This window comes from Saimiri boliviensis, chromosome 4 (genome assembly GCF_048565385.1).
Source record: "Saimiri boliviensis isolate mSaiBol1 chromosome 4, mSaiBol1.pri, whole genome shotgun sequence".
NCBI lineage: Eukaryota > Metazoa > Chordata > Mammalia > Primates > Cebidae > Saimiri > Saimiri boliviensis.
Window position 1 is genome coordinate 149,680,178 of NC_133452.1, and position 24,564 is coordinate 149,704,741.

At 38.6% G+C, this 24,564-nt stretch overlaps 1 protein-coding gene across 1 annotated transcript in view; it reads left to right on the forward strand.

Annotated features, from left to right (window-relative positions):
* The first annotated feature begins 7,910 nt into the window (after positions 1-7,910).
* TMEM170B (transmembrane protein 170B) overlaps positions 7,911-24,564 on the forward strand; it is a 43,297-nt gene continuing 26,643 nt past the window's right edge. Inside the window, exon 1 of the mRNA XM_003927345.4 lies at positions 7,911-8,540. Coding sequence (XP_003927394.1) covers positions 8,444-8,540 — 97 coding nt within the window. The 5' untranslated portion in view covers positions 7,911-8,443. The remainder of the gene's footprint in view (positions 8,541-24,564) is intronic.

Genomic DNA, 24,564 nt, shown 5'->3' on the forward strand with positions numbered 1-24,564 from the left:
TGCCCAGGAAGAAGAGATTTTAGTGAACAGTGAATATATCTGCTTTAAAAGTCATTCAACAAGCAGATCTAAAGTTCCTGTAAGTTTTGAGCCTCAGAAGTCTTATTAAAACAAGGGGCAGGCCGGGTGCAGTAGCTCACACCTGTAATCCCAGTACTTTGGAGGCTGAGGCAGGCAGATCACGAGGTCAGGAGATTGAGGCCATCCTGGCCAACATGGTGAAACCACATCTCCACTACAAAGGCAAAAAAATTAGCTGGGCATGGTGGTGCACACCTGTAGTCCCAGCTACTTGGGAGGATGAGGCAGGAGAATTGCTTGAACCCAGCAGGCAGAAATTGCAGTGAGTGGAGATTGAGCCACTGCACTACAGGCTGGGCGACAGTGGGAGACTCCGTCTCAAAAAAAAAAAAAAAAAAAATAGCTTGCTAACCTAAAATAATCAAAATGTCTCAAAAAAAAAAAAAAAAGTCGGAGGGGAGGCAAACTGAAGAAGTAACGGTTAAATTTTGGGGATTTGGATTCAGACAGTGTTGGACTAGGTGACCTTGAAAAGTTGCTGGCTACTCAGTGCCACAATTTCCTTATTTGAAAAGTGAAGCTAATAATAGCACAACCTTAAAAGGGTGTTGTGAGGGTTAACGGTTTATAGACTGGTATATGAAAGATAGAAAGCATTAAATAAATGAGAGCTTTGAAGCTGTTCCTGACAACTCTACTTCTCATTTCAAAGCTTCTTTCAATAATAGGAGGGTGGTGCCTTCTGTTGAATATACTATATAACCCAGGTATCTTTAAATCTCCTGAATTTCTCAGATGGTTAATTTCGTGTGTTAAATAGAATTATAGGCCAGGCATGGTGGCTCACTCCTGTAATCCCAGCACTTTGGGAGGCCAAGGCAGGAGGATCACCTGAGGTCAAAAGTTCGAGACCAACATGACCAACATGGAGAAACACTGTCTCTACTAAAAAATACAAAATTAGCCGGGCATGGTGGTAGGCACCTGTAATCCCAATGACTCAGGAGACTGAGGCAGGAGAACTGCTTGAATCCAGGAGGTGGAGGTTGAGGTGAGCCAAGATTGTGTCACTGCACTCCAGCCTAAGCAACAAGAGTGAAACTCCATCTCAAAAAAAAAAAAAAAAAAAAAACTATGGTTAATTTTATGTGTCAACGTGACTGGGCCATGGAATGCCCAGTTATTTGGTCAAACATTATTTGGGGTGTTTCTGGGAGAGTGTTTTTAGGTGAGAGTAATATTTACATTGGTGGACGAAATAAAGCAGACTGCCCTCCCTAATGCGGGTGGGTCTCATCCAATCAGCTAAAGACCTAAATAGAATAAAAAAGCTCCCCCAAGTAAGGGGAGAATTCTTCTTGTCTAACTGCCTTTGAACTGAAACATTGGCTCTCCTGGTTCTCAAGCCTGCAGTCTCAGACTGGAACTACACCATTGACTCTTTTGGGTTGCCAGCTTGCCAGCTCACCCTGCAGATCCTAGGACTTGTCAGCCTCCATAATCATGTGAGCCAATTGCTCATAATAATTGTCCTATACATACGCAACCGACTGGTTCCATTTCTCTGGAGGAACCCTAACTAACACTCTTTTCCTAACTAAAACGCTGCATACAGCTGGGAGCCCTGAAGCCCATTTTCTTAACCGATATTTTGTGAATGGTCTAGGTTTCGGAGCAGAATAGGGCTATTTTTAATGGGCGTTTGTCACTAAACTTGCACTTCTCCTGTATTCTCAATTTTATCACTTACCTTCTCTTGATACTACACTGCTTCCACCCTACATTAAATTCTTTCTTCATGGCCAAATATCCCTTTCCACACTTTTACTAAAGGAAACAGTGTTATGGCACAGGGAGGGCATGTAACTCCCAGGCAGCATGGATTGAAGTGGCTGGGGGCCAGAACTCGGGGGAGACCTTTCACTGATCACATGTCATATCATGAGAGTTCTGAGTCATGTGATTTCATAATACTAAAAAAGGTAGTGGGAAAGAGGTAGATTCTTGCTCATCAAGAGAATCCTTCACAAGTTCTTTTTGCTTGTTCTTTGAAATAAATAATTATTTAAAAGATTGCCATTCCTGGCATGTGTATACACATGTAACAAACCTGCACATTCTGCACATGTACCCCAGAACTTAAAGTATAATAATTTAAAAAAAGAATAATAATAATAATTACCATTCCCATACAGTTCTAAAAAAACCCCTAAAAACTAATAATATTTAAATGTTACAGTAATAAAAACTAGTATTCATTGACTATTTACTCCTTCAGACTCCACTTGAAGCACTTAAATACTAAATACTTTGATCCTCAAAATAGCTCAAGGAAATATTATAATTAAATACATACTATCTATAATTAATAACATATTATACATAGAATATTAGTGCTCACATTTTACAGAGGAGAAAACTGAAAGTTACTAATATGGTAGAGTTTACTCATGTATACCAACACTATTTCCTAAAAGCAGAAAGTACACTTTTTGTGTGTAAACTGTAAAAAGGAACTAAGAAAATTAAAAAAAAATTTGATGGACCACCAATTGCTATGTAAACAAAAATACTAACTAGCAAAAGTTCTTAAAGAGCTGCCTTCCCCAAAGTATTGAAAACATTTTCACAGTTGAATTTGACCAAATATTTAAGAAAAATATAAATCCAAATAAGGAAAGCATCCTAATTATTTTTTATGAAGCCAAACATAACATAATTGGGAGAAAACTAAATTAAATCGAGAAAACTGCAGATCATTCTCACTTAAAATACTGATGACAAAATTCTAACAAACAATGAAGATACAGAATTAAATAGCATATAAAAAAGAATAAGAGATCATGATCAAATGGCATTAATTACAGAAATTCAAAGAAAGTGTGTTAGGAAATATATTAATATAATTCACTGTGTTCAAAGAAAAAATTAACACAGTCATATCCGTAGATGTAAAAAACGACCTATTCAATAATCTGTCAAAATCACAATTCTTAAGAGAACAAGAGTAGATTAAGTCTTTTCAATTTCTCCTAAATTTATTTATAAATTTAACATGATTACAATTAACATATGTCCAGCCTGGGCAGTATAGTGTGACCCCATCTCTACCAAAAAAAAAAAAAAAAAAAAAAAAGCTGGCTCACATCTGTAGTCATAGCTACTTGGAGGCTGAGGCAGGAGTCTGAAGTACAGTGAGCCATGATCATGCCACTGCACTCCAGTCTGAGTGACAGACAGGGACTGTCTCAAATAATAAAATAAAATAAAATAAAACCAGTAATATTTTTAGAATTAGAAAGCTAACTTTAAAGTTCATCTGGAATAATACACATTTGAGATTAATCAAAAACATGCGAAAGTGAGTACAAAAGAAGGACACTTAACACATATTATACAGTTAAAGCAAATAAAAATAGTGTGGTGCCATCACATAAACAGACAGATGGATGTAACAGAAAGTCCAGAAATACGCCTAAGTATATATAGGAATTTTGTTCATGCTACATCAGATATTTTAGGTCAGTGGAAAAATGATCAATTATTCAATAAATGTTTTGAGACGATTAGATGACCATCTAGAAAAAAATCAGGATCTCTATCAAACTCTTTCCATTAAAAAAATTCCAGGTGGACTAAAGGTGCAAGCAAGAAAAAAATCTACAATATTTCTAAAAAAATCAAATCTGAGAGAAGGGAAGACATCTTTAAAGCATAATGGAAGACTCAGATACTGTAAGAGATACTGTAAGATTGGCAATGTAAATATCAGAAATTTCTGCATGACAAGAAAACTTCTGTTGAAGTTAAAAAGCAACTGACAAACTAGAAAAGAAATACACAATATGTATCACAATGGTTAATCTGTTAAATATATAAAAGCTCCTACACATAACATTTTTTATAATATAAATTATCCAAAAGAAAAATGAGCAAATGGTATAAAAAAAAATCCCTAGAAAAGCTTACCCAAATGTTCCTACACACAATGAAAAATACCTCACTTAAAATCAGTGAAATACCATTTTCACCATTTTGTTCTTGGCATACAATGTTTTCTTATGTTTAGCTTAATAATTAAATAATTTTTAAGAATTTATTGTGAATTACGTGTTGTATCTTCAGGTGGTGTTTAATCAACCCATTATTTTATGTTTTTTAATGTGTGGCTTTCTATCTGTAATATGACCAGGCTGGATGCAGGGTACTTCGTAGACAAGGCTTTTTGGGGGGAAAACTGTATCTCACATGTTAACAATGCAGGATCATGTGTATGCGTGTGTGTGTGTGTGTGTGTGTGTGTGTGTGTGTGTGTGTGTGTGACTTCAGCAGAATCTTTTTCTTCTTACTCTCACATTTAGACTTTAGGTGGGGTTGGAGCCCCTGCATAGAGTCCGTACTGGGGCACTGCCTAGTGGAGCTATGAGAAGAGTGCCAGTGTCCTCCAGAGTCTACCAGGATGGAAGATCCACTGAGAGCATGCACCGTGCACCTGGAAAAGCCGCAGACGCTCAATGCCAGCCTATGCAAGCAGCCAAGAGGGTTGGGGGGGGCTATACCCTGCAAAGGCAATAGGAGCAGAGCTGCCCAAGACCATGGGAACCCACTCTTGCACCAGTGTAACTTGGATGTGAGTCATGGAATCAAAGAAGATCATTTGGGAACTTTAAGATTTGACTGCCCTGCTAGATTTTGGACTTGCATGGGGCCTGTAGCTCCTCTGCTTTGGCTAACGTCTCCCATTTGGAATGGCTGTATTTATCCGATGCCTGTACCCCCATTGTATCTAGGAAGTAACTAACTTGCTTTTGATTTTACAGGCTCATAGGCAGAAGGGACTTGCCATGTTTCAGATGAGACTTTGGACTGTGGACTTTTGAGATAATGCTGAAAAATGAGTTAACATGTTGGGGGACTGCTGGGAAGCATGATTATTTTTGAAATGTGAGAATGTGAGATTTGGCAGGGGCCAGGGGAGGAATAATATAGTTTGGCTCTGCATGGTTTTATCGGGGGTTTCTTCTTTTGCATCTTCCTCATTCTCTCTTTTCCTGCTACCATCCGTGTAAGATGGGACTTGCTCCTCCTCTACTTCCGCCATGATTGTGAGGCTTCCCCAGCCACATGGAACTGTTAAGTCCAATTAAACCTCTTTCTTTATAAATTGCCCAGCTCAGGTATGTCTTTATCTGCAGTGTGAAAATGGACTAATACAATCAATTGGTACCAGTAAAGTGGGGCGCTGCTGAAAAGATACCTGAAAATGTTTTTCTCAAAAGATCAATATTTTATATTTTAATTATTTTAAAAGCTTTCCTCTAGGTTGTCTCTGGACAGTTTTTAAAATGACTAAGGCTAATGGGTGCTCCCTCACTTCTGTGTGAAAAATAATTTTGGTTTATGAATTACGTTTGTGAATTGTTTCACACCGAAGGGCATAGAGTTGAAAAGAAACTTTTGGATTCACTTGGTGTGTTCCCCGATTTCCAATAGGAATGTGACTAAACCATCACATTTCTGAATTGGTGTATTATTTTAATATCAAAAATCTGTAGAAAAGAAATTCCAAAACTTTCATTTGTATTAATTCAGTTTTGGGTTTCATAACTCTGGCTGTTGGGAAAATGTCCAATTTCCTTAAAGATATAGGCTTCCAACACAGCCAGTACCCTTACCTTTATCAAGGCAAACCTAAGTTAAATAGCCTAGAGAGTAGGGATCTCATCTTCAAATCTTACAGATAACACTTTTCACAGAACATTGCAGACAGTAGATGCCAAATAAAGGTAGACATCAATTAAACTGAAGAGCAGGGGAAATGTTGCTGGGTAGCAAAGGGCATCACTGGCTTGAGGCTTCATTTCTGTGTCTCTCTCATCTCCTGACATGAACACTTGGATTCTGTTAAAAGCATTTATTCAGAACAAAAACAATACTGACTTTTCTATGAAGATCATTCAGTGATTCATTCAACAAATATTTATGGTGCATGTGCCAGGCACTGTCCCAGGTTCTGAATATTTTCACTGCATGTTACTATGTTTTAAATAATAGTGTGCAATCCTAAGAACGTAAACTAACTAAAGGTTTCTAATGTGAGAGTTTAGTGGGCTCCTGCTTACAGGGTTTACTGTGAACTCTTCACTGAATGTGGTCACATTCCCTAACGTCACTAATTATGTAACGCCAAGTCCCTTAAGAATATCATTAGGTAACCTGCACTTCCCCATCCAGAATCTCCAAGTTAGGGAGTTAATAGTGGGTTAAGAAAGATAATGTGGTTGCTAGAAAGAATAATAGACCAGGATTCAGAAACTGAGCTCTGAAGTGCTGTCATCTCTGTCCAAAGTCACTTAATTCACAGAATTCGTTTCCCTATCTGTAAGATAAATAAATTAGAAAAATTTAAAGCCTCTTTTATGTTTGATATTCTGTAATCTTAAATTAATAGATCTAATTAAATCTAAATTCTAGGAGGAAGATAAACTTTGCATTACAAGCTTTGGCTCAATTCTTATTAATGGTGCAAAAATTTCTTTTTCTTGTGTTGTGACATCAAAAGGAAAATACAAATAAACGAAGAAATAAATGTGTATATGTAAATATTATTTTAAAGTGGAAATAAATGTATATCTGTAAATATTATTTTAAGGTGCTGTATATGTAAATATTATTTTAAGGCCAAGACATTTCACAGGTAATTCAACCCTTCAGGGCTTTGCCAAATACACTTTATGATTTAGCTACAGCAGGTATTTCTTCACTTCTCTTTGTAAATTTTTCTTTAGCCAGATAGCAGAGGGGTTGGAAAAGGTGGGGGAGGGGCTGGCGAGTGCATACTTATATTGCTAAAACTTAAATTTTTATTTTGTAAAGTAAAAAGGTTTCAAATTTCGAGGAGTTTAACTTGTAGTTGGATTTTAGATGCTCCTCTGTCTAACGCTGGACATGAAGAAAAACAGCAAAGCATAGGGAGAGAGATCTATTAAGTCCGATAGAAAAAAACAAACAAACAAAATTTAGATAAAAGAATACTATCACAAAAAAAAGGTGGGGCTAGAGCTGTCGATGGCCTTGAAGATTAGGACACCTACCGAGCCTAAAGTAAACAAGTGATGGCAGGACCTGGAACCCTGGGAAGCCCACGTTCTTGCAGCGGGAAGAGGCACTGGCAGAATGATACGCGGGTGTTATTTGTGTTTTAGGTGTTTTAACATGCGTTCTGCAAGTAAGTGACCTATCTAGGTCATTTGATTCACGCTCAGAAAAAAAACAAAAACAAAAACAAAAACGGCAAATACATATACCTTAATGTTGAGATATTTACACCTTTAAAAAAAGTTATACGTAAGCATCTTTACCAAAAGCATTATATTTTAAGGCAAAAATCTGAACTGTCACAGCATCCACCTCACCGAGTTCAGCAGCCCCTCCGTGGGTCAGGGCTGCTCCTCCAGCGCCGGCTCCCGCACCGCCCACACCGCCCGCACCGCGCGCACCCCGCAGCGCCGGGGCGAGGGCTCCCAGTCTTCAGGTCTCCCAGGGCGCGCGCCTAGGGTCCGGGGGTGGGGGGCGTGGAGGCGGTTCCCTTGGAGCACCCAATCAGCAGCAAGGCCCGGCGGTGGCGCCAGTGACGTAGGCCTCGCTTCCCTCCGCCCCGCTGCGGGCCGACGCTCGGCGCCGTCAGCCACGCGCGCTGGAGCGCGAGGGGAGCGGGAGAAGGAGGGCTTTGAGGCCGACCGGCTGCCGGAGGGCGGCGGGTCGCAGCGAGCGGGGGAGTGGGCATGCGCAGCGGCTCCGGGGACGGCGGGGGAGGAGGGGCCGGGTTGAGAAGCGCGCGCGCGCGCGCGCACGAGCGGCCCGCCGGCGGCTGCGGGTGGAGGGGGCGGTTCCTCGAGTGTCGGCGACCCGAGGGCGGGCAGGCGGGCGGCAGGTGCCGCCGCAGCCTCCGGCCGGTCCCGCGCCTCTTCGTCCTCCGGCGGCGATGAGCTGGGCCCCGTCGGGGGCTGCACCTGCCGGCTGCCCGTCAGCGCCAGGCTCCCGGCGTGACCTCGGCCTCTTCGCGTGTCCGGCCCCCGCGGCGCGGCGCTGCCCCTGAGAGGGAGCGGCGGCGGCCTCCTCCGCCCCGAGTCCTCGCTCGGGGGCCGCGCGGGGACGGCGCCCGGCCCCCTCCCCACCCTCCTCCGTTCGCCGTCCTCAATGTCTCCCCGGCGGGGAGGGGGCTGCCTGGGAGACACGCTGAGCGGCCCCCCAACGGAGGCCCTCCGGCGGCAGCAGCAGCAGCGCCCGGCCCGGCGCCCCGCAGCCTCCACCGGCGGCGGCGGCCTGGAGGAGCCGCGCACCCGCCGCCGCCCCCCGAGCCTCGCAGCCGCCGCCGCCGCCAGGCCCCCGAGGAGAGGGAGGCGGGCGCCCCTCGGGGAAGATGAAGGCGGAGGGGGGCGACCACTCCATGATCAACCTGTCGGTGCAGCAGGTCCTGAGCCTCTGGGCCCACGGGACGGTGCTGAGGAACCTCACGGGTAATTGACGCGCCTGGGCTGGGGACTGGGATGCGGTCCGCCCCTCTCCCGTCTTCTCCCTCCCGGGGGACGCGCTCCTCGCCGCCCCACCCCCGTGCGCGCCCCGCTCGGAGCTCCGGGTCCCGGCGAGGAAGGTGTTAATCGGAGCCACTCTGCGCGTGTCCCGGGGACGCCGGCGCCCGCCACCCCCTTCCCTGAGTCCCGGGGGAGCATCTGCGACCCCCGCTCCTGCCCTGCACGGGGAGAGCTCCGGGCGGCGGCCCGGCCTCCGTAGTACGCGCGGAGTAGCTTTAGTGCTGAGACTTGAGCGCAGTTCGCTTTTATTCCATTACCCTCCTCCCCTCCCCCTTCCACACACACAGCGCTTCTTGCTATTTACATCTTTTTCTGATTTAGCTCTTTTTTTTTTCTGGCAAATCTCAAGCCAAATGTAGGACCTAAAATCACTGCCCACAATGGTCGATTTGCTTTTCAACCGTTAATTTTGGGGAGATAGAGATAACTGAGTAGATTATAGTGGGTCAGGGGCTGAGCTGAGGTCTAGTGCAGTCTAAGCGTGTTAGCTTCACATATCTCCTTCCCCTCCCATTTCCTTTTGTCTGTCTGTCTCTTTCCCTCAGGCCTCCAGCTGCTGCTTCTGAGACATTTGATAATTTTGTGTATTTCCCTTCGTTTATTAAGGCTGTCAGGAATTGGCCTTATAACATCAATTTCTATTTGTGAAAGAGACCGATAATACACATAATATTTTAATTCAGTATATAGACTTGCTTTGTGAAGAAACTTCTGGTTTTGTTATTGGAAATGCTTACATTATACTTTGAGTTCTGAATTTACAAATTATTCTCTAAAAGTAGAATTTACGGGAAAGAGAATCAGTTGCGATTTGGTGACTCCCCAGTGCCTGCTTTTCAGAGGAAAATATCTTAAAAATATACTCCGGATTTAATTCTTGAAAATATGTAAGGCAGTTAATTTCAATAGAACATTAGTATTTCAAAATGCATTTTGTCAAACTGGTTAAGAGTGTTACGAGTATTTTACAAATATAACTTGTGTATGTGTGTGTGTGTGTATATATATATATATATATATATATATATATAACATATATATAAAGTCTGGCATGGTATAGAATACAGACATTCATAGAAGAAAATTTTATGGAATTATATACCACAAAAGACAACTTTAAGGACACTGGTTTCCTTGAATGGAAACTATACATTTAAAGGATTCTGGATTGCTTCATGCTCTCCTCACTTTTAAGGCTGTGGTTATTTAACTTGAAACAGACTGACTTTTACATGATGATTGCCGGTAAGGAACATATTATTAGAGGTTCTGGAAAACTAAATGGACATAAAGACCGTCTCATGATTCAATTGAATTTAGAGGTAGACTGCTTTATCTTACTTACGATTTTGCTTGCATTTATCCACTGTTTGGTATTTGAACTGTACCAATTTTTGTTGAAGTGAAATGAAAAGTAGGGACTTAACGTATGTTTGTGCCTTAGAATACTGCAGGTTTGGTTTCAGACCACCTCAATAAAGCAAATATTGTAATAAAGTGAGTCACATGAATTTTTTTGGTATCCTAGTGCATATCAAAGTTAGATTTTACATGTCTTTAAATGTGCAATAACATTTACATGAAATGCTGAAAAAAAAAGTACAGACTTCTTAAATTTAAGAATAAGAAACTTTGTTTACTTTATTTCAGCAATGAAGTATTTTTAAATTAACATCTGTACTTTTTTCAGACCAAAAGTACTGAGTAGATTTCAGACCAAAAGTACAGACCTTAATTTAAAAATATGTTATTGCTGAAAAATGCTACTACAGATCATCTCAGCCTTCAGCAGGGTCATTATCTTTTTTCTGACAGAGGGTCTTGTCTCTGTTTTGATGGCTACTGACTGATCAAGGTGGTGATTGCTGGAGATTGGGATGCAGTTTCTTGAAACAACAAGTTTGCCACTAAGGAAGAGCAATAGACTCTTCCTTTCATGAAAGAGTTCTCTGTATCATGTGTTGCTATATGATAGCATTTTACCCACAGTAGAACTTTCAAAATTGGAGTCAGTCGTTTCAAACCCTGCTGCTGCTTTATCAACGGAGTTTATGTAGCAGTCTAAATCCTTTGTTGTCATTTCAGTGGTGTTCACATAATCTTTACCCAGGGTAGATTCCATCTCAAGAAACCACTTTCTTTGCTCATCCCTAAGACGAAACTCGTCATCCATTCAAACTTTATCATGAGATTGTAGCAATTCAATCACATCTTCATGCTTCACTTCTAATTCTAGTCCTCTTGCTATTTCCACCACACGTGTGATTACTTCCTCCACTGAAGTGTTGATCCCCTCAAAGTCATCCATGAAGGGTAGAATCAACTGCATTCCAACTCCTATGAAAGTTGATACTTTTACCTCATGAGTCACGAATGTTCTTAATGGCATCTAGAATGGTGACTCCTCTCCGGAAGGTTTTTCAGTTTCCTTTGCCCAGATCCATCAAAAGAATCACTATCTCTGGCAGTTTTAGCCCTCTTACACAGTGTATTTCTTAAATAATAAGACTAGAAAGGCAAAATTACTCTTTGATCCATGGTCTGTAGAATGGATGTTGTGTTAGCAGGCATGAAAACAACATGGATCTACTTGGACATCTCCATCACAGCTCTTGGTTGACCAGGTACATTGTCAATGGAGAATAATATTCATTAAAATGAAAGGAGTCTTTTTTTTTTTTTCTGAGCAGTTCTTAACAGTGGGCTTCACATATTCAATAGGCAATGCTATAAACTAATGTACTGTCATCCAGGCTTTTTTGTTTCATTTATAGAGTGCAGGTAGAATAGATTTAGCATAATTCTCAAGGGCGCCAGAATGGTAAATGAGCATTGGCTTTAATATAAAGTCACTAGCTGCATTAGCTCCTAAGAAGAGTCAGCCTGTCCTTTGAAGCTTTGAAGTAAGGCATTGACTTCTCTCTAGCTGTGCAAGTCCTAAATGGCATCTTCTTCTGATACAAGGCTGTTTCATCTACATGGAATATCTGTTTGAGGTAGGTACCTTCATCACTTAGCTAGATCTTTTGGATAATTTGTGCTTCTACATCAGCATTTGCTGCTTTCCCTTGCACTTTTATGTTATGGAGGTGTCTTTTTGTTAAACCTCATGAACCAATGTCTGCTAGTATCAAACTTTCTTTTGCAGCTTCCTCCTGTCTCAGCCTTCATGGAATTGAAGAGTTTTGGGGCCTTTCTCTGGGTTAGGCTTTGGCATAAGGGAATGTTGTAGCTGGTTTCGTCTTTTGTTTAGACCACCCAAACTTTCTCCATATCAGAAATTGGTCTGTTTTGCTTTCTTATCATTTGCGTGTTCACTAGTGTAACACTTTTAATTTCCTTTAAGAACTTTTCTTTGCATTCACATCTTGGCTGTTTGGTGCAAGAGGCCTAGCTTTTAGTCCAGCTCATCTTTGGACATGCCTTTCTCACTATGCTTTATCATCTCTAGCACTTAATTTAAAGTGAAATATCTGACTCTTCCTTTCACTTGAACTTAGATGCCAATGTATGGTTATTAATTGGCCTGATTTCAATATTGTTGTATCTCAGGGAATAAGGAAGCCCGAGGAGAGGAAGAGAGACTGGAGAATGGCTGATTGGTGGAGCAGTGAGAACACACACAAGATTTACTGATTAAGTTCCCTGCCTTATATGGTTGTGGTTTGTTGCAACCCCAAACAGTTATAATGGTAACATCAAAGACCACTTAATCACAGATCACCATAACAGATACAATAATAAAATTTGAAATATTGTGAGAATTACCAGAATGTGAAGTAAAGTCAGCACATGCTGTTGGAAAAATGGTACTGATAGACTTGCTTGACACAGAATTGCCTCAGACTTACCATTTGTAAAAATCAAAATAAAGTAAAGTACAGTAAAGCAAGGTATGCCTGTAGATGTTAATGACTGGCTTAGCTCATTGAAGGGTTTTTAAAGAAAGTTAGCTTTGGGAGTCATAAAGTAAATGTAAATGTAACTTAATTCCTGGCCAGCTTCTACAATATTTTTGAATAAGTGAGATTCCAAATATTAAAATTGCCTCCAGTTCCACAAATCAACCATTAAGATGATAATAGTAGTTATCCAGGATTAGCTCCAATTGTCTTTCAGTATGATCTTCATACTTGCCAGGTGCTCATTGGACCTTGCCATTTCATAAAGGATATGCTAAACTAGGACTAAAGTGGGACTGAGGAACATGGGAACCTCTACTAGGAAATAACGACTGTCTGAATATGTAAAATTCTAGGTGTCAGGGTAAAAATGCAGAAAGAAACAATTAGACATAATGTTTCACGAGTGGTTGAGTGTGCCACATGTTAGGAACCACATCTCTTCTCAACAGTGACAGTCTATAAGTGATAATATTCTGGATGGGATTAATTGTGGCCCTCTCCATGCCAGTGACCTTAGTGATCTATATGTGTCTTAATCATTAGTCAACAGATGCTGCCTACAGTGCCATTTATAACCTAGTCTACTAAGAAGAGGCGAGTAAACACAACTTGTAAAGCATCTCTCATTTGTTGAATGGCTGGTATGTGTTAGATACTTTACATATATTATTTCTAATCTTCAGAATAACTGTTCAAAGTACATTTAAAAGGAAACTCAGAGAGGTAAATTACAGTGTCCTAAATCTTACAGCTAATAATGACTGAGCTGGGCTTTCGACTCAAGTCTTAGCCACTAGACTCCTTTCTTCTTTACCGTGCTACTTCAACTACTTCCTCCTTACTTTCTTCAAGCAAAATTAATTTCTTGCCTTATCTTGTTACTTCTGCTGTTTGTACATAGTTTTATTATGTTTTTTATTGACACAATTTATATTTGTCTCTTCTAGACTATGAGCTTTTTGAGGGTCAGTCCGTTGTCTCACCTTTGAATCTTGTACCCTAGGATTATGGTACCTGGCACCTAGTAAATGACAAATACATGTTTATTGAGGTGAATTTTTAAAATTTTAATAGTTGCATGATTTAAACATTCTATATTGCATTGTTTCTCAGCTGCGTTTCTTGGAGTGAATATGCTGTTAAAGAGAAATGAAGTGTTAAGCAACTCATAAGCATAATTGTTATACATACCTTTAAAACATCCAAATGCTTTATTGAGTGTCGTTTTCTGTGCTGGGTACAGTGCTTTCATGTATTTTGTTTAATCTTTTCAACAATCCTGAGAGAGATTATTGTTCTCATTTTACAGATTCAGATACTGAAGCAAAGAATAACTTGCTTAAATCTGATAGTCAATAAGCAAAAAAGTCATTATCTTTTTTCATAATATGATAACATACTGTTAAGTCAGAAGGCATTTTTGTCATCAGCATAAAATTAGAAATGAAACTAACAGAAAGGAGCATAGTGAAGAACCAGGCCTACTTGGATTTAAGAAATAACTGTGTGAAGGATTTGCACAAATTTGCTTGGTAGGCATTCTGGTTAATTAAATACCAAATGAAAGGGAAATAGGCTCTCACTAGTGTTTTTTTCCCCTGTGCAAAGAAAGAGATGTGATGTGATTCTTCACTTTGTGTATTATCCCCATAGGTGAAGTGGGAAAATACACTGACCTTTTTATCTTAGAGTCTGACCTCTAGAAAATAGTCTTGTTTATGTATTACTTTGATAAAAATAAATTCTTAAAAAGTAATGAGAACTACGAACATCTTAACATTTTAGAGCCAGAACCACTTCATTTTAGAAATCTTGAAATATCACTCCATCAGTGAAGTGACATGGCTGAGATCAATTATTTAATGACAGAGACAGGACTAAACCAGAGTATCCTGGCCCTTAGTTCTCTGCCTTTCCTTTTTATCCTACATAGCTTGTTCACTCAGGCAGGTTGACAGAGAGTAAATCTACGGTACAGGTTGAACATTCCTAATCTGAAATTTTAAAATTCAAAATGCTCCAAAATCCTAAAGTTTTTGAGTACCAGCATGACACTCAAAGGAAATACTAAGCATTTCAGATTTCAGATTTTCAGATTAGGGATGCTGAACCAGTAAACAGCATGAAAATTTTCCAAAATCTGAAGTCTGAAATCCTTCTGGTCTCAAGCCTTTCAGATAGGGGATATTCAGCCAATACTTAAGATGACCCTGGTAAGTATTTGCATCAGCGAGCCTGAAGATGTATGAATGGAACTAATATGTCCAGGAGATAAAATATACTGGAAAATGTAATATATTGGGGTTTCTAAAATTTTAAGTTGCCATTGCCTTTGTAAAAGCTAGTGATCCATATTTATCATCTATCCAGTTTAGAACTCCTACCAAGTTCAGCCTGCTATTTATTTCCCCCACCTTGGAAGACATTTGTATGGGGATTCCACATAGAGCAGATTAATCCTAGAAACCCCATATCTGTCACTTAATAACCACTGCCAACGTTTCTTTCTGTATATATCACTTAAAGTGTGTTTTTCACAGGATTCCTACATTGTTTAACTGTATCGGTTATATGCTTCTGAAGTTGAGAGATAAATGGCTTCCTTACTTTCTCAAATAGATTTTCTTTCTTCAAATATGTTCTAAATTCCCAACCCCCAGTCTAAAATGACAGTCAATATTGTTTATATTCTTTTAGTTTTTTAGGTAACTTGACTGTTTTAAAAAAATGCAATTAAATGTATCCTTTTGCTTTACTTTTATTTTCTTTAACTATTTTGACTTCCATCTTAGTGTTCTGACCCAAATTTGGTTGCTAAGAGTTTAGGGAAGAATTTTTATTTAGAAAAGGATAGGATCTGTAAACCCCAGTGTAAATGCAAAAGTTGGCTGGTGTTAGGAAGGGGATAATTGGTTTCTGGGGAAAAGATGAGGGGTGCTTCAGGCTGGTTTCTTTCAGTGTCAGCAGCAAATGTGGGGGCAGGTATTCCCCTCTTTCTATTGGTTATAAGCATTGGGAGGCTGGAAATTGAACCCAGAATGAAGGTTCAAAGGCTTCTCTCTCTCTCTCTCTCTCTCTCTCTCTCTCTCTCTCTCTCTCTGTGTGTGTGTGTGTGTGTGTGTGTGTGTGTGTGTATGTTGTAGTAGTAAGTAGTAATAGTAATACCCTTTAGTCAAGGGGAATATGTTCCAAACCCCCCAGTGGATGGCTGAAACCATGGATATTTCTGAACTCCATATATACAGTCATGTGCCATGTAACTTTCCAGTTAAGAACCTCATATGATGATGCTCCCATAAGACTATAATGGAGCTAAAAAATTTCTATCACCTACTGAGATCGTGGCTATCCTAATGTCATAGTGCAACACGTTACTCACATGTTTATAGTGATGCTGATGTCAGCAGACCTACTATACTGCCTGTTCTATAAAAGAAGAGCATATATAGTTATGTACAGTACATAATACTTGATAACAAATGACTGTTACTGGTTTATATATTTACTGTACTAAACTTTTGATTATTTTAGAATGTACCCCTACTTATGGAAAATAAAAAAGAAAAACTGTAAAACAGCCTCAGGAAGATCCTTCAGAATTCCAGAAGAAGACATTGTTACTTTAGGAGATGACAGCTCCCTGCCTGTCATTGCCCCTGAAGACTTCCCATGGGACAAGGTGTGGAGGTAGAAGACAGGGATACTGATGACCCTGACCCTGTATAGGCCTAGGCTGATATGTATGTTTGGGTCTTAGTTTTTAGCAATTATTTTTTTTAATTTTAGAAGTAGAAAAAAAGCTTATAAAATAAGAATATATTTTTCATACAACTGTACAATAAATTTTGTTTTAAGCTAAGTGTTATTAGTAAAGCATTAAAAAGTTAGAAAACTTAAAAGTTTACAAAGTAGAAAAGTTACAGTAAGCTAAGGTTAATTATTGAAGAACAAAAAGTATTTTAAAAATAAATTTTGTGTTGCCTGTATATAGTGTTTATAAAGCCTATGGTAGTATACCGTAATATCCTAGGCTTTCAGATTCACTCACAGTTTCACCCGGAGCAACTTCCAGGCCTGCAAGCTCTATTCATGATAAGTTCATACAGATTTCCTAGTTTTTCATCTTTTCTGCTATATTTTTACTGTACCTTTTAAATATTTAGAGACAAAAATACTTCCCATTGTGTTACACTTTCCTACAGTATTGAGTAAAGTCACATGGTTATACAGGTTTGTTGCCTAGGAGCAGTAGGCTATGCCATATAGCCTAAATATAATATATGTTAGGCTATACCATCTAGGTTGGTGTAAGTACACACTATAATGTTTGCACATAATGAAATGGCCTAATGACACATTTTTCAGAATGTGTCCCCATCATTAAGTAACACATGCCTGTACTGTGTTTTTTCCTACACATGCATACCTGTGATAAAGTTTAACTTAGAAGTTAGGCACAGTCAGAGATTAACAACAACAATAATAAAATAGAACAATTATAAAAATATACTGTCATAAAAGTTATATGAATATGGTCTCTTGCTCTTAAAATATTGTATCATACTATATTCATCTATTTTCAGACAACAGTCGATAGTGAGTAACTGAAATTGTGGAAAGTGAAACTGCAGATAAGCAGGGAGATAAGCATAGATATATGTGCGTGTATATATGTATATATTTTATTTTTTAGGATATGTATACATATACATATATACTGCATTATAGCTCTCTTTTAGGCATTACAGTTGCTAAGCCATTTTAGTTTTAATATTTAGTGTCAGTCAAAAGAAAAAAAGAATAAATATTTAGTATATATATTTGGAATTGTTGACGTTCATACTAGTAAAGTTAGCACCTTGCTTCAATAGTGCTCCCAAGCAGGCATGCTTCTCTTGGAGTTATTCTGTGTTCTAGCTTATCATTAGGTTAAGTTCCTCTTCCTAAATGCTCCATTATAGGAGGTGAGTTTAGGTAGATAAAGTTACTTCTAATGTCTACTTAGAGTTATTTATGTTTTATAAATATAGCCCTAAAGATACATGCAACTTTTCAGTCTTTATGCCAGACCTCCATTTTACTTAAAAAAAAAAAAAAAAAAAAAAAAAAGTGACAAGTCCTTACCCTTGATGGTACAGAGTCAACAAGTGCCAGTATGATATGTCCTTCATAGGATTTAACTTCTTTGGAGGCTTACCTGTATATCTTATTGAGATTGAAGATGCTATAATTTTTAAGAAATCGAAATTCTAATTAGTTTTTTTTTTACCATTTGTCATTAATTAGACTTTTTATTTTCTTAATTTCTGTCCCATTACTTTTGAATTATAAATTCATATCCTCTAGCAATACTAAGTCCAAGGTCCAGATGACATTTCTTAGACCTGAAGCATTTTCTGGATAAATCTTGGGACAGCTTAAGTTATAATTTTGATTCTTTAATATTAACTATGTTATAATAAAGTGTATTTATCTGTGTTTAGTGATTGAAAGGAAGGTCTAAGAAAGTAAGATAGTTCAGGAAGAGGAGTCACAGTTTCTAGGGATATATTTTCTGTAGAAAAGAAACCTAAACAGAAGAGGGAGGAGGTAGAGATGGGAACAAGGAATTAAAACTGAGGAAGGAAATTGGAATTAAGAGTGGTCAGAGGTGGCCGGGCACAGTGTCTCACACCTGTAATCCTAGCACTTTGGGAAGCTGAGGAGGGTGGATTGTCTGAGTTCAGGAGTTTGAGACCAGCCTGGGCAACACGGTGAAACCCTGCTTTACTAAAATACAAAAGAAATTAGCCAGGTATGGTGGCACGTGCCTCTAATCCCAGCTACTTGGGAGGCTGAGGCAGAAGAATTGCTTGAACCTGGGAGGTGGAGGTTGCAGTGAGCCAAGATCGTGCCACTGCAGTCCAGTCTGTGTGACACAAGGAGACAACATCTCTTTAAAAAAAAAAAAAGAGTAGTCAGAGGTAAGAGGAGAGCCCAGAGAGTGTAGCATGCCAAACTTACTGTAGTATCAGATGAGTAAGTCTGCTGATGGCTATATTTATTGAACCCTCACTATGTATCAGACACTATATAAAGCATTTTGCATGCATTTCATTTTTTATAATTAAAGTGAGCATACAATTTATTATTTTAATATATGTTATTCTATCAGGTGTGATAGGTTAATTATGTATTTTTAATGACTGTATTAACAATAAAATAATGATAGAACAAACACTGGCAGTAGCAACACTTTTAAAGGAGACCTCATTAGATTGTCATATTCCATCTTGTGACTTTAAGCAGCTTAAGCCTTGAAAGAAAAACATTTTTTTCACCAAGCTGTGCAAATAGGAAGAACACAATTCTTTACTGGAATCCTCCTGCTTGTGTTATAATAATCATGGAATATAATCTAAAAGCATATATCTACTTCTTGTAGTAGAACTTGAAAAAAATGAAAATAGTTTTGAGGAATGTAGGTTACTGGACCAATTAACATTAGCTTATTAACATACTTCATTACTCCCCTTCATTTGATATGCTATCCCACTCCTGGGCTCAAACAGTCTGCCCACTTTGGCCTCCCAAAGTGCTAGGATTACAGGCGTGAGCCACTATGCCCAGCCTCTAATGCTTTTTCATAATCCTGTCATGGGTTGTATAATTTTTTTTTTTAGCGGGGCGACTGAGTCTCACTCTGTCATGCCCAGGCTGGAGTGCAGTGATGTGATCTCGGCTCACTGCAATCTCCACCTTCCAGGTTTAAGCGATTCTTCTGCCTCAGCCTCCTTAGTAGCTGGGATTACAGGGATCCGCCATCCTTTGTATTTTTTGTAGATGCGGGGTTTGTTTCACCATGTTGGTCAGGCTGGTCTCAAACTCCTGATCTCAGGTGGTCCACCTGCCTTGGCCTCCAAAGTGCTGGGATTAGAGGCATGAGCCACTGCACCTGGCTAATTCTTTTTTTTCTTTTTTTAAACCAGCACTTTACCCTGACAGATTGTATAATTCTTAGATAAAAAATGCATACCCAGGGTTTCAGTACTAAGGAAGGAGAGTGATATATTTTCTTTTTAGAAATTTTACTTTTAGTAGTTAATATTTCTTTAACACTTTTAATGTGTTTTGGCATTGTTCTAAGAATGTTATGTTTATTATTTCGTTTGAGCCTCACAGTAATCCCACAAGGTAGACACCATTATTAATTCAGTGAGGAATTAGGCAAAGAATATTTTGCCCTTGCTTATAAGAATGTCTAAGCCATGACATGAAAAATTACCACTGTCAGTCTAGTTGAGCAAACATTTGAGTAACTTTACAGTGGACATGGTGCTGTCAGAGATACAAAGATAAATAACACACAGTGACTATTTTCAAGAAGTTGATGTTCTTGAGTATTAACTTACACATCTTTGTATTAGTTATCTATTGCTGAATGACATTACCTCCAAATTTAGCAGCTTAACACAAGATACATTTATTTTCTCATACCGTCTCTGATGGTCAGGAATGCTGGTTCTGGCTCAGGGTCAAGCTCAAACTGTCAGCCAGGAATTCTGCATTCTCTGCAGACTTGCCTGGGGCTGTGGGGGTCAGATTTCAGGAGCATTCATATGGCTCTTTACCGGTGGTGGGAGGCCTCTCCATAGGGCTACTCACAACATGTTTTTTTCAGAGCAAGAGATCACATACACATAGACACACATAGAAAGAGAAACCAAAACAAGCCACAGTCTTCCACAGTCTTGGAAGTGATATACCATTATGTCTGTCATATTCTATTGGTCATACAGAGACCAGCTCTGGAACACTGTGTGATCAGACTGCTCAAGGGTGTGGTGGGGACCCCTGGAGGCTTCCTCTATGCTGGCTAAGACAGTCTTAAAGATGGGTATGGGGAGAAAGGAATGAGGCTAAGGGAAGACTAGGGGCGTCATAGTAGGTGAAGGGATGAAGTTTCTATAAACACAAGGTGATTAGAAGAAGCAAAAAGCTGTCCTGATGTGTAGAATCATGTTAAATTGCACAGTAGCATTTTCAAGGATTAATCTTGATATTTCTTGATTATGAGTTATGTGCCAGTCTTTGTGGTAAACAGTGATGAACAAAAGTGAAAATATAGTCATTACCCAAAAGGAGCTCAGTGATCTAGAAAAGCTAACCGATTAAGTAGTTCTTTTGTGGTTTGCTGAGTTCAGGAAGAACCAGGCAATGGGATTTTGAAGACAACAAAAGAAGAGGTAGAGAATGGAGGAGGAACCTGTCCATGGGAGGGTAGAGAGGCAGGAGAGGCGAACTGCCTCTGGGATGGTACTGCCAGGACATGATTACATTGCTACCTTCGGGTGCCTTGGAAAGCGAAGAAGGTTTTATCAGTAATGTGAAACTGGATTTTCATTATATGGTTTTTTCTTCTGTCACTCCCTACCATGAATTACTTGAATCTGTCATGGTTTCCAGGCCTACGTTATCAGAATCGCCTGGAACAGTTCATACAGATCCACGGCTCCAGTCAGTATCTATGGAATTAGGACCTGAGAACAGGGCCTAGGATGCTTCATTGTAAACTAGCTCTTCAGGAGATTTTGTTATTGACAGCTTAGGGGTTGGGAACACCTGATTTTGTAAAAATTAGTTTTTTTGTGATCAATTTATAGCTATCTTATGGTGTATAATAGTTAATACGGGAGATTTTGACTTATTAAAATTTCTATATAAATGACTCATTTCCAAGAGCATATGATAAACCAGTTTTTTTTTAAAGTGACTGTCTTCTAACAAATTATACTAAATTTATCTTTGGAGAATGTTTTCTTCATTTGTATGAGTTTTTAGCCATAGAAAATTATCCTTATTAAAATATAATAGTCATCCCTCAGTGTCGTCATCCAAAAGACCACTAGGATAGCTAAATAGTAGAAGGATAGCTTTATCAGTAATATCAATTTGCAAACCAGGAAATTGCATGTACAGTTTCTCTGCCATGTGCATGTGCAGAAGGTGCTGTCTCCGAAGAAGGGAACGGGAGGTTGGGTTTTATTGCCTCTCAGAGTCTGTGTTATACAATAGTTAGCAGGTTTGGGGGGAAAGCTATACATATTTATGAGAGGAGCTGAGTGCATGCTTAGTGGGTAAATGTGTAACATACATTCTGTGTTTACTTTGGGGTGAGGTCTTAGCATTAAAATGAGGTAGAATTTCTGTCAAAAAGTGAACTGTAGGATGCAAAGGCAGTTTGTGCGCAATCTCTGTGTCCTGGTAGAGACTGGCTTCAGGTCTACAATTGCTTATCAGAAAATAATTTTTATAAGGCTGATCCTGTGTCTAATCGGAGTTGTGGTCTGGGTTGTAAATCAGCTAGGGGGGTATAATAGCTCCTGTTGACAGAGAATTTAGAGCCGTAGGACTTTAGAAATTTGCCATGCCACCTGGGCCCTGAACCCGTGACCTGTAGCTAAGTTTGCTTCCTTAACCTTGGGGTCAGTCTTACTTGATAAAGTGTCAGTCTATTTTGGTCTCAAAATATATGTGGGAGATTGATTCTAGGACCACTGCATATACCAAAATACTGCACAGAACCCATATATATGAAAAGCTGACCCTGCCTGTAGGTGGGTTTTGTATGCTGAGAATATTTTTGCTCCATGTTTAATTGAAAAAAAAAAAATCCCCATGTATGTAGATTCATGCAGTTCAAACCTGCATTGTTCAAGGGTCTACTGTATCTTAAAAATTCTAAACGTTTTAGTTATATTAAATCTAAATATGTTGGAGAACTGAACATTAAAAATGTTTATGTAAATATGTTAAGTGAGCAGCTATTGGAATTTCCATCCCTCTTCCTTTGGATAATTGGGGTTCTGCTAAATTTTTCTCTAAAAATAAAGATTTTAAAGAAGTAATAGGATCCTTGAATGTATGAGTCAAGCCTTTTAGCCTCAACTTCTACTAGCTAGTTTTTTTTGAACTTTAGACAAGTCACATGTTTTTTCCAGGCCTGTTTCTTCACTAATACTATCTAATGTAAACAGTTGTCATATTGATTAAGGGAGAGCTGATCTAGAAATTTCACGAGTTAAGAAAAAGTTTAGAGATTTTACTAGGAGTTAAGAAAAAACCGTATGCATTTGCACATAAATTTGTTTCTTTAATCTTTCAAGTTAAGCAACTTTCTTTTTTAAGTGGGACTTCTTCAGACCTTTTATATACTCATTTGTAGAGTAAGATTTAGAACCAAGAAAATCTTTGCTCTCTGAACACTTCTGACCTCTTAGACTTAGGCTTTCTTGAAACTTGGTTTAGGAAACTCTATTCAATAATTAAAGATTCGTTCCAGTTATGAAATTATCTCTCTTTTAATCCCAGTACAGCATAATTACTTCCTTACAGTTAGTCAGAATAATATTTAAGGTGTAATTACTGTGATCTTACTTTGCATTATTTGCAGTTTTCCTGGTTGTGTTTTATTGCCTTATCTGTCACTCATTTGGTCAGCTGTTTATATTTAGTTTTAGTAATGTGTTATATTGAGAGTTTCATTACAAGTTATGCTCATTGATGTAAGAAGTTTCTTTTTCAGTATTTGGTATAAATATGCAATGGAAATATTATATCATGAGATTGTAAAACATTTTACTCTTCTTCATTGAGGTTTTTTTAGGCCAGTGATTCAAAACAGTATGAATAAATTTTTTTTTGTATGATACATATAATTTAAGATGTTCAAGTACACATGATAATAATTAAAACCATTGTATAATTACTGTTCTAATTTCATACTAGATTCAGATTTTGATGTTTAATCCTTACACGTTTTATCTGAGTAAAAATCAATGGAATTATAATTGAGTAATTACTAGGTTAACCAGTTATGGGGAAGAACAAATTGAATGGCATCTTTTAGGAAGCTACTGCAGTGGCTAAAATATAGAGCAATTTTTGAACTATTTTAAATGGCCTTAACCTGATTTCTTTAAAACAAATGACAGTTTGATTGGTTTTAATTAAAAACCTGTTTTTCTAAGAATTTTCTTTTACTGTTTAATTATGGGTATTGTTGTTTACAGTTTGAAATCATATAATTAGCAAGCAAAAGGGTAATTTAGTCTAAGTGGGTAATAAACAGTATTGCCATGAATTTTAAGACAGGCACTATGTTAAAGTAGCTCTTGAAGGCGTCACAATTAGTTGAAAAGCGAGTGTTTCTGCTCTCTTTTAAGAGGCAAAAGTAAAAAAAAAAACTACTAAGTATCTACAGTAGCTTTAACTTATATATTAAATGTGTTTGCCAGTTGATAAATATAATTTATTTTTAAATCTGTTTGAAATGTTAGAGTAATTAAAAATAAGAAAAAAGGCTGGGTGCAGTATCTCACACCTGTAATCCCAGCCCTTTGGCAGGCCAAGGTGGGTGGATCATCTGAGGTCAGGAGTTTGAGACCAGCCTGACCAACATGGAAGAAACCCTGTCTCTACTAAAAATACAAAAAATTAGCCTGGTGTGGTGGCCACATGTCTGTAATCCCAGCTACTTGGGAGGCTGAGGTAGGAGAATCACTTGAACCCAGAAGGTGGAGGTTGCAGTGAGCCGGGCTCATGCCATTGCACTCCAGCCTGGGCAACAAGAGCAAGAGTCCATCTCAAAAAAATGAATAAATAAATAAAAATTTTTAAAAGTAAGAAAAAAAAGTATTTTATGTTTGTCTTCACTTTAATTTTTGTTAATTATTTCTTGGTATAAAGTTTCCATCTGGTATCATAATCCTGTCTAAAGCACTTCCTTCAGTATATTTTGTAGCATAGATCTGCTGGCAGTTGATTCTCTGAGATTTTCTCTTTCTTACAAATAAGTCATAATTTCACCTTTAGTTTTGAAAGACATTTTTATTGGATATAGATTTCTGGCTTTATAGTTTTTTCCCCCCTTTCAGTATTTTAAAGATGTCACTCTCTTGTCTTCTGAGTTGGAAGTTTCTGATGAGAAGTTTCCTTTTCTTTTTATATTTGTTCCAGTATTTGTAATACATCTTTTAACCTCTGACCACCCTTAGTATTTTCCC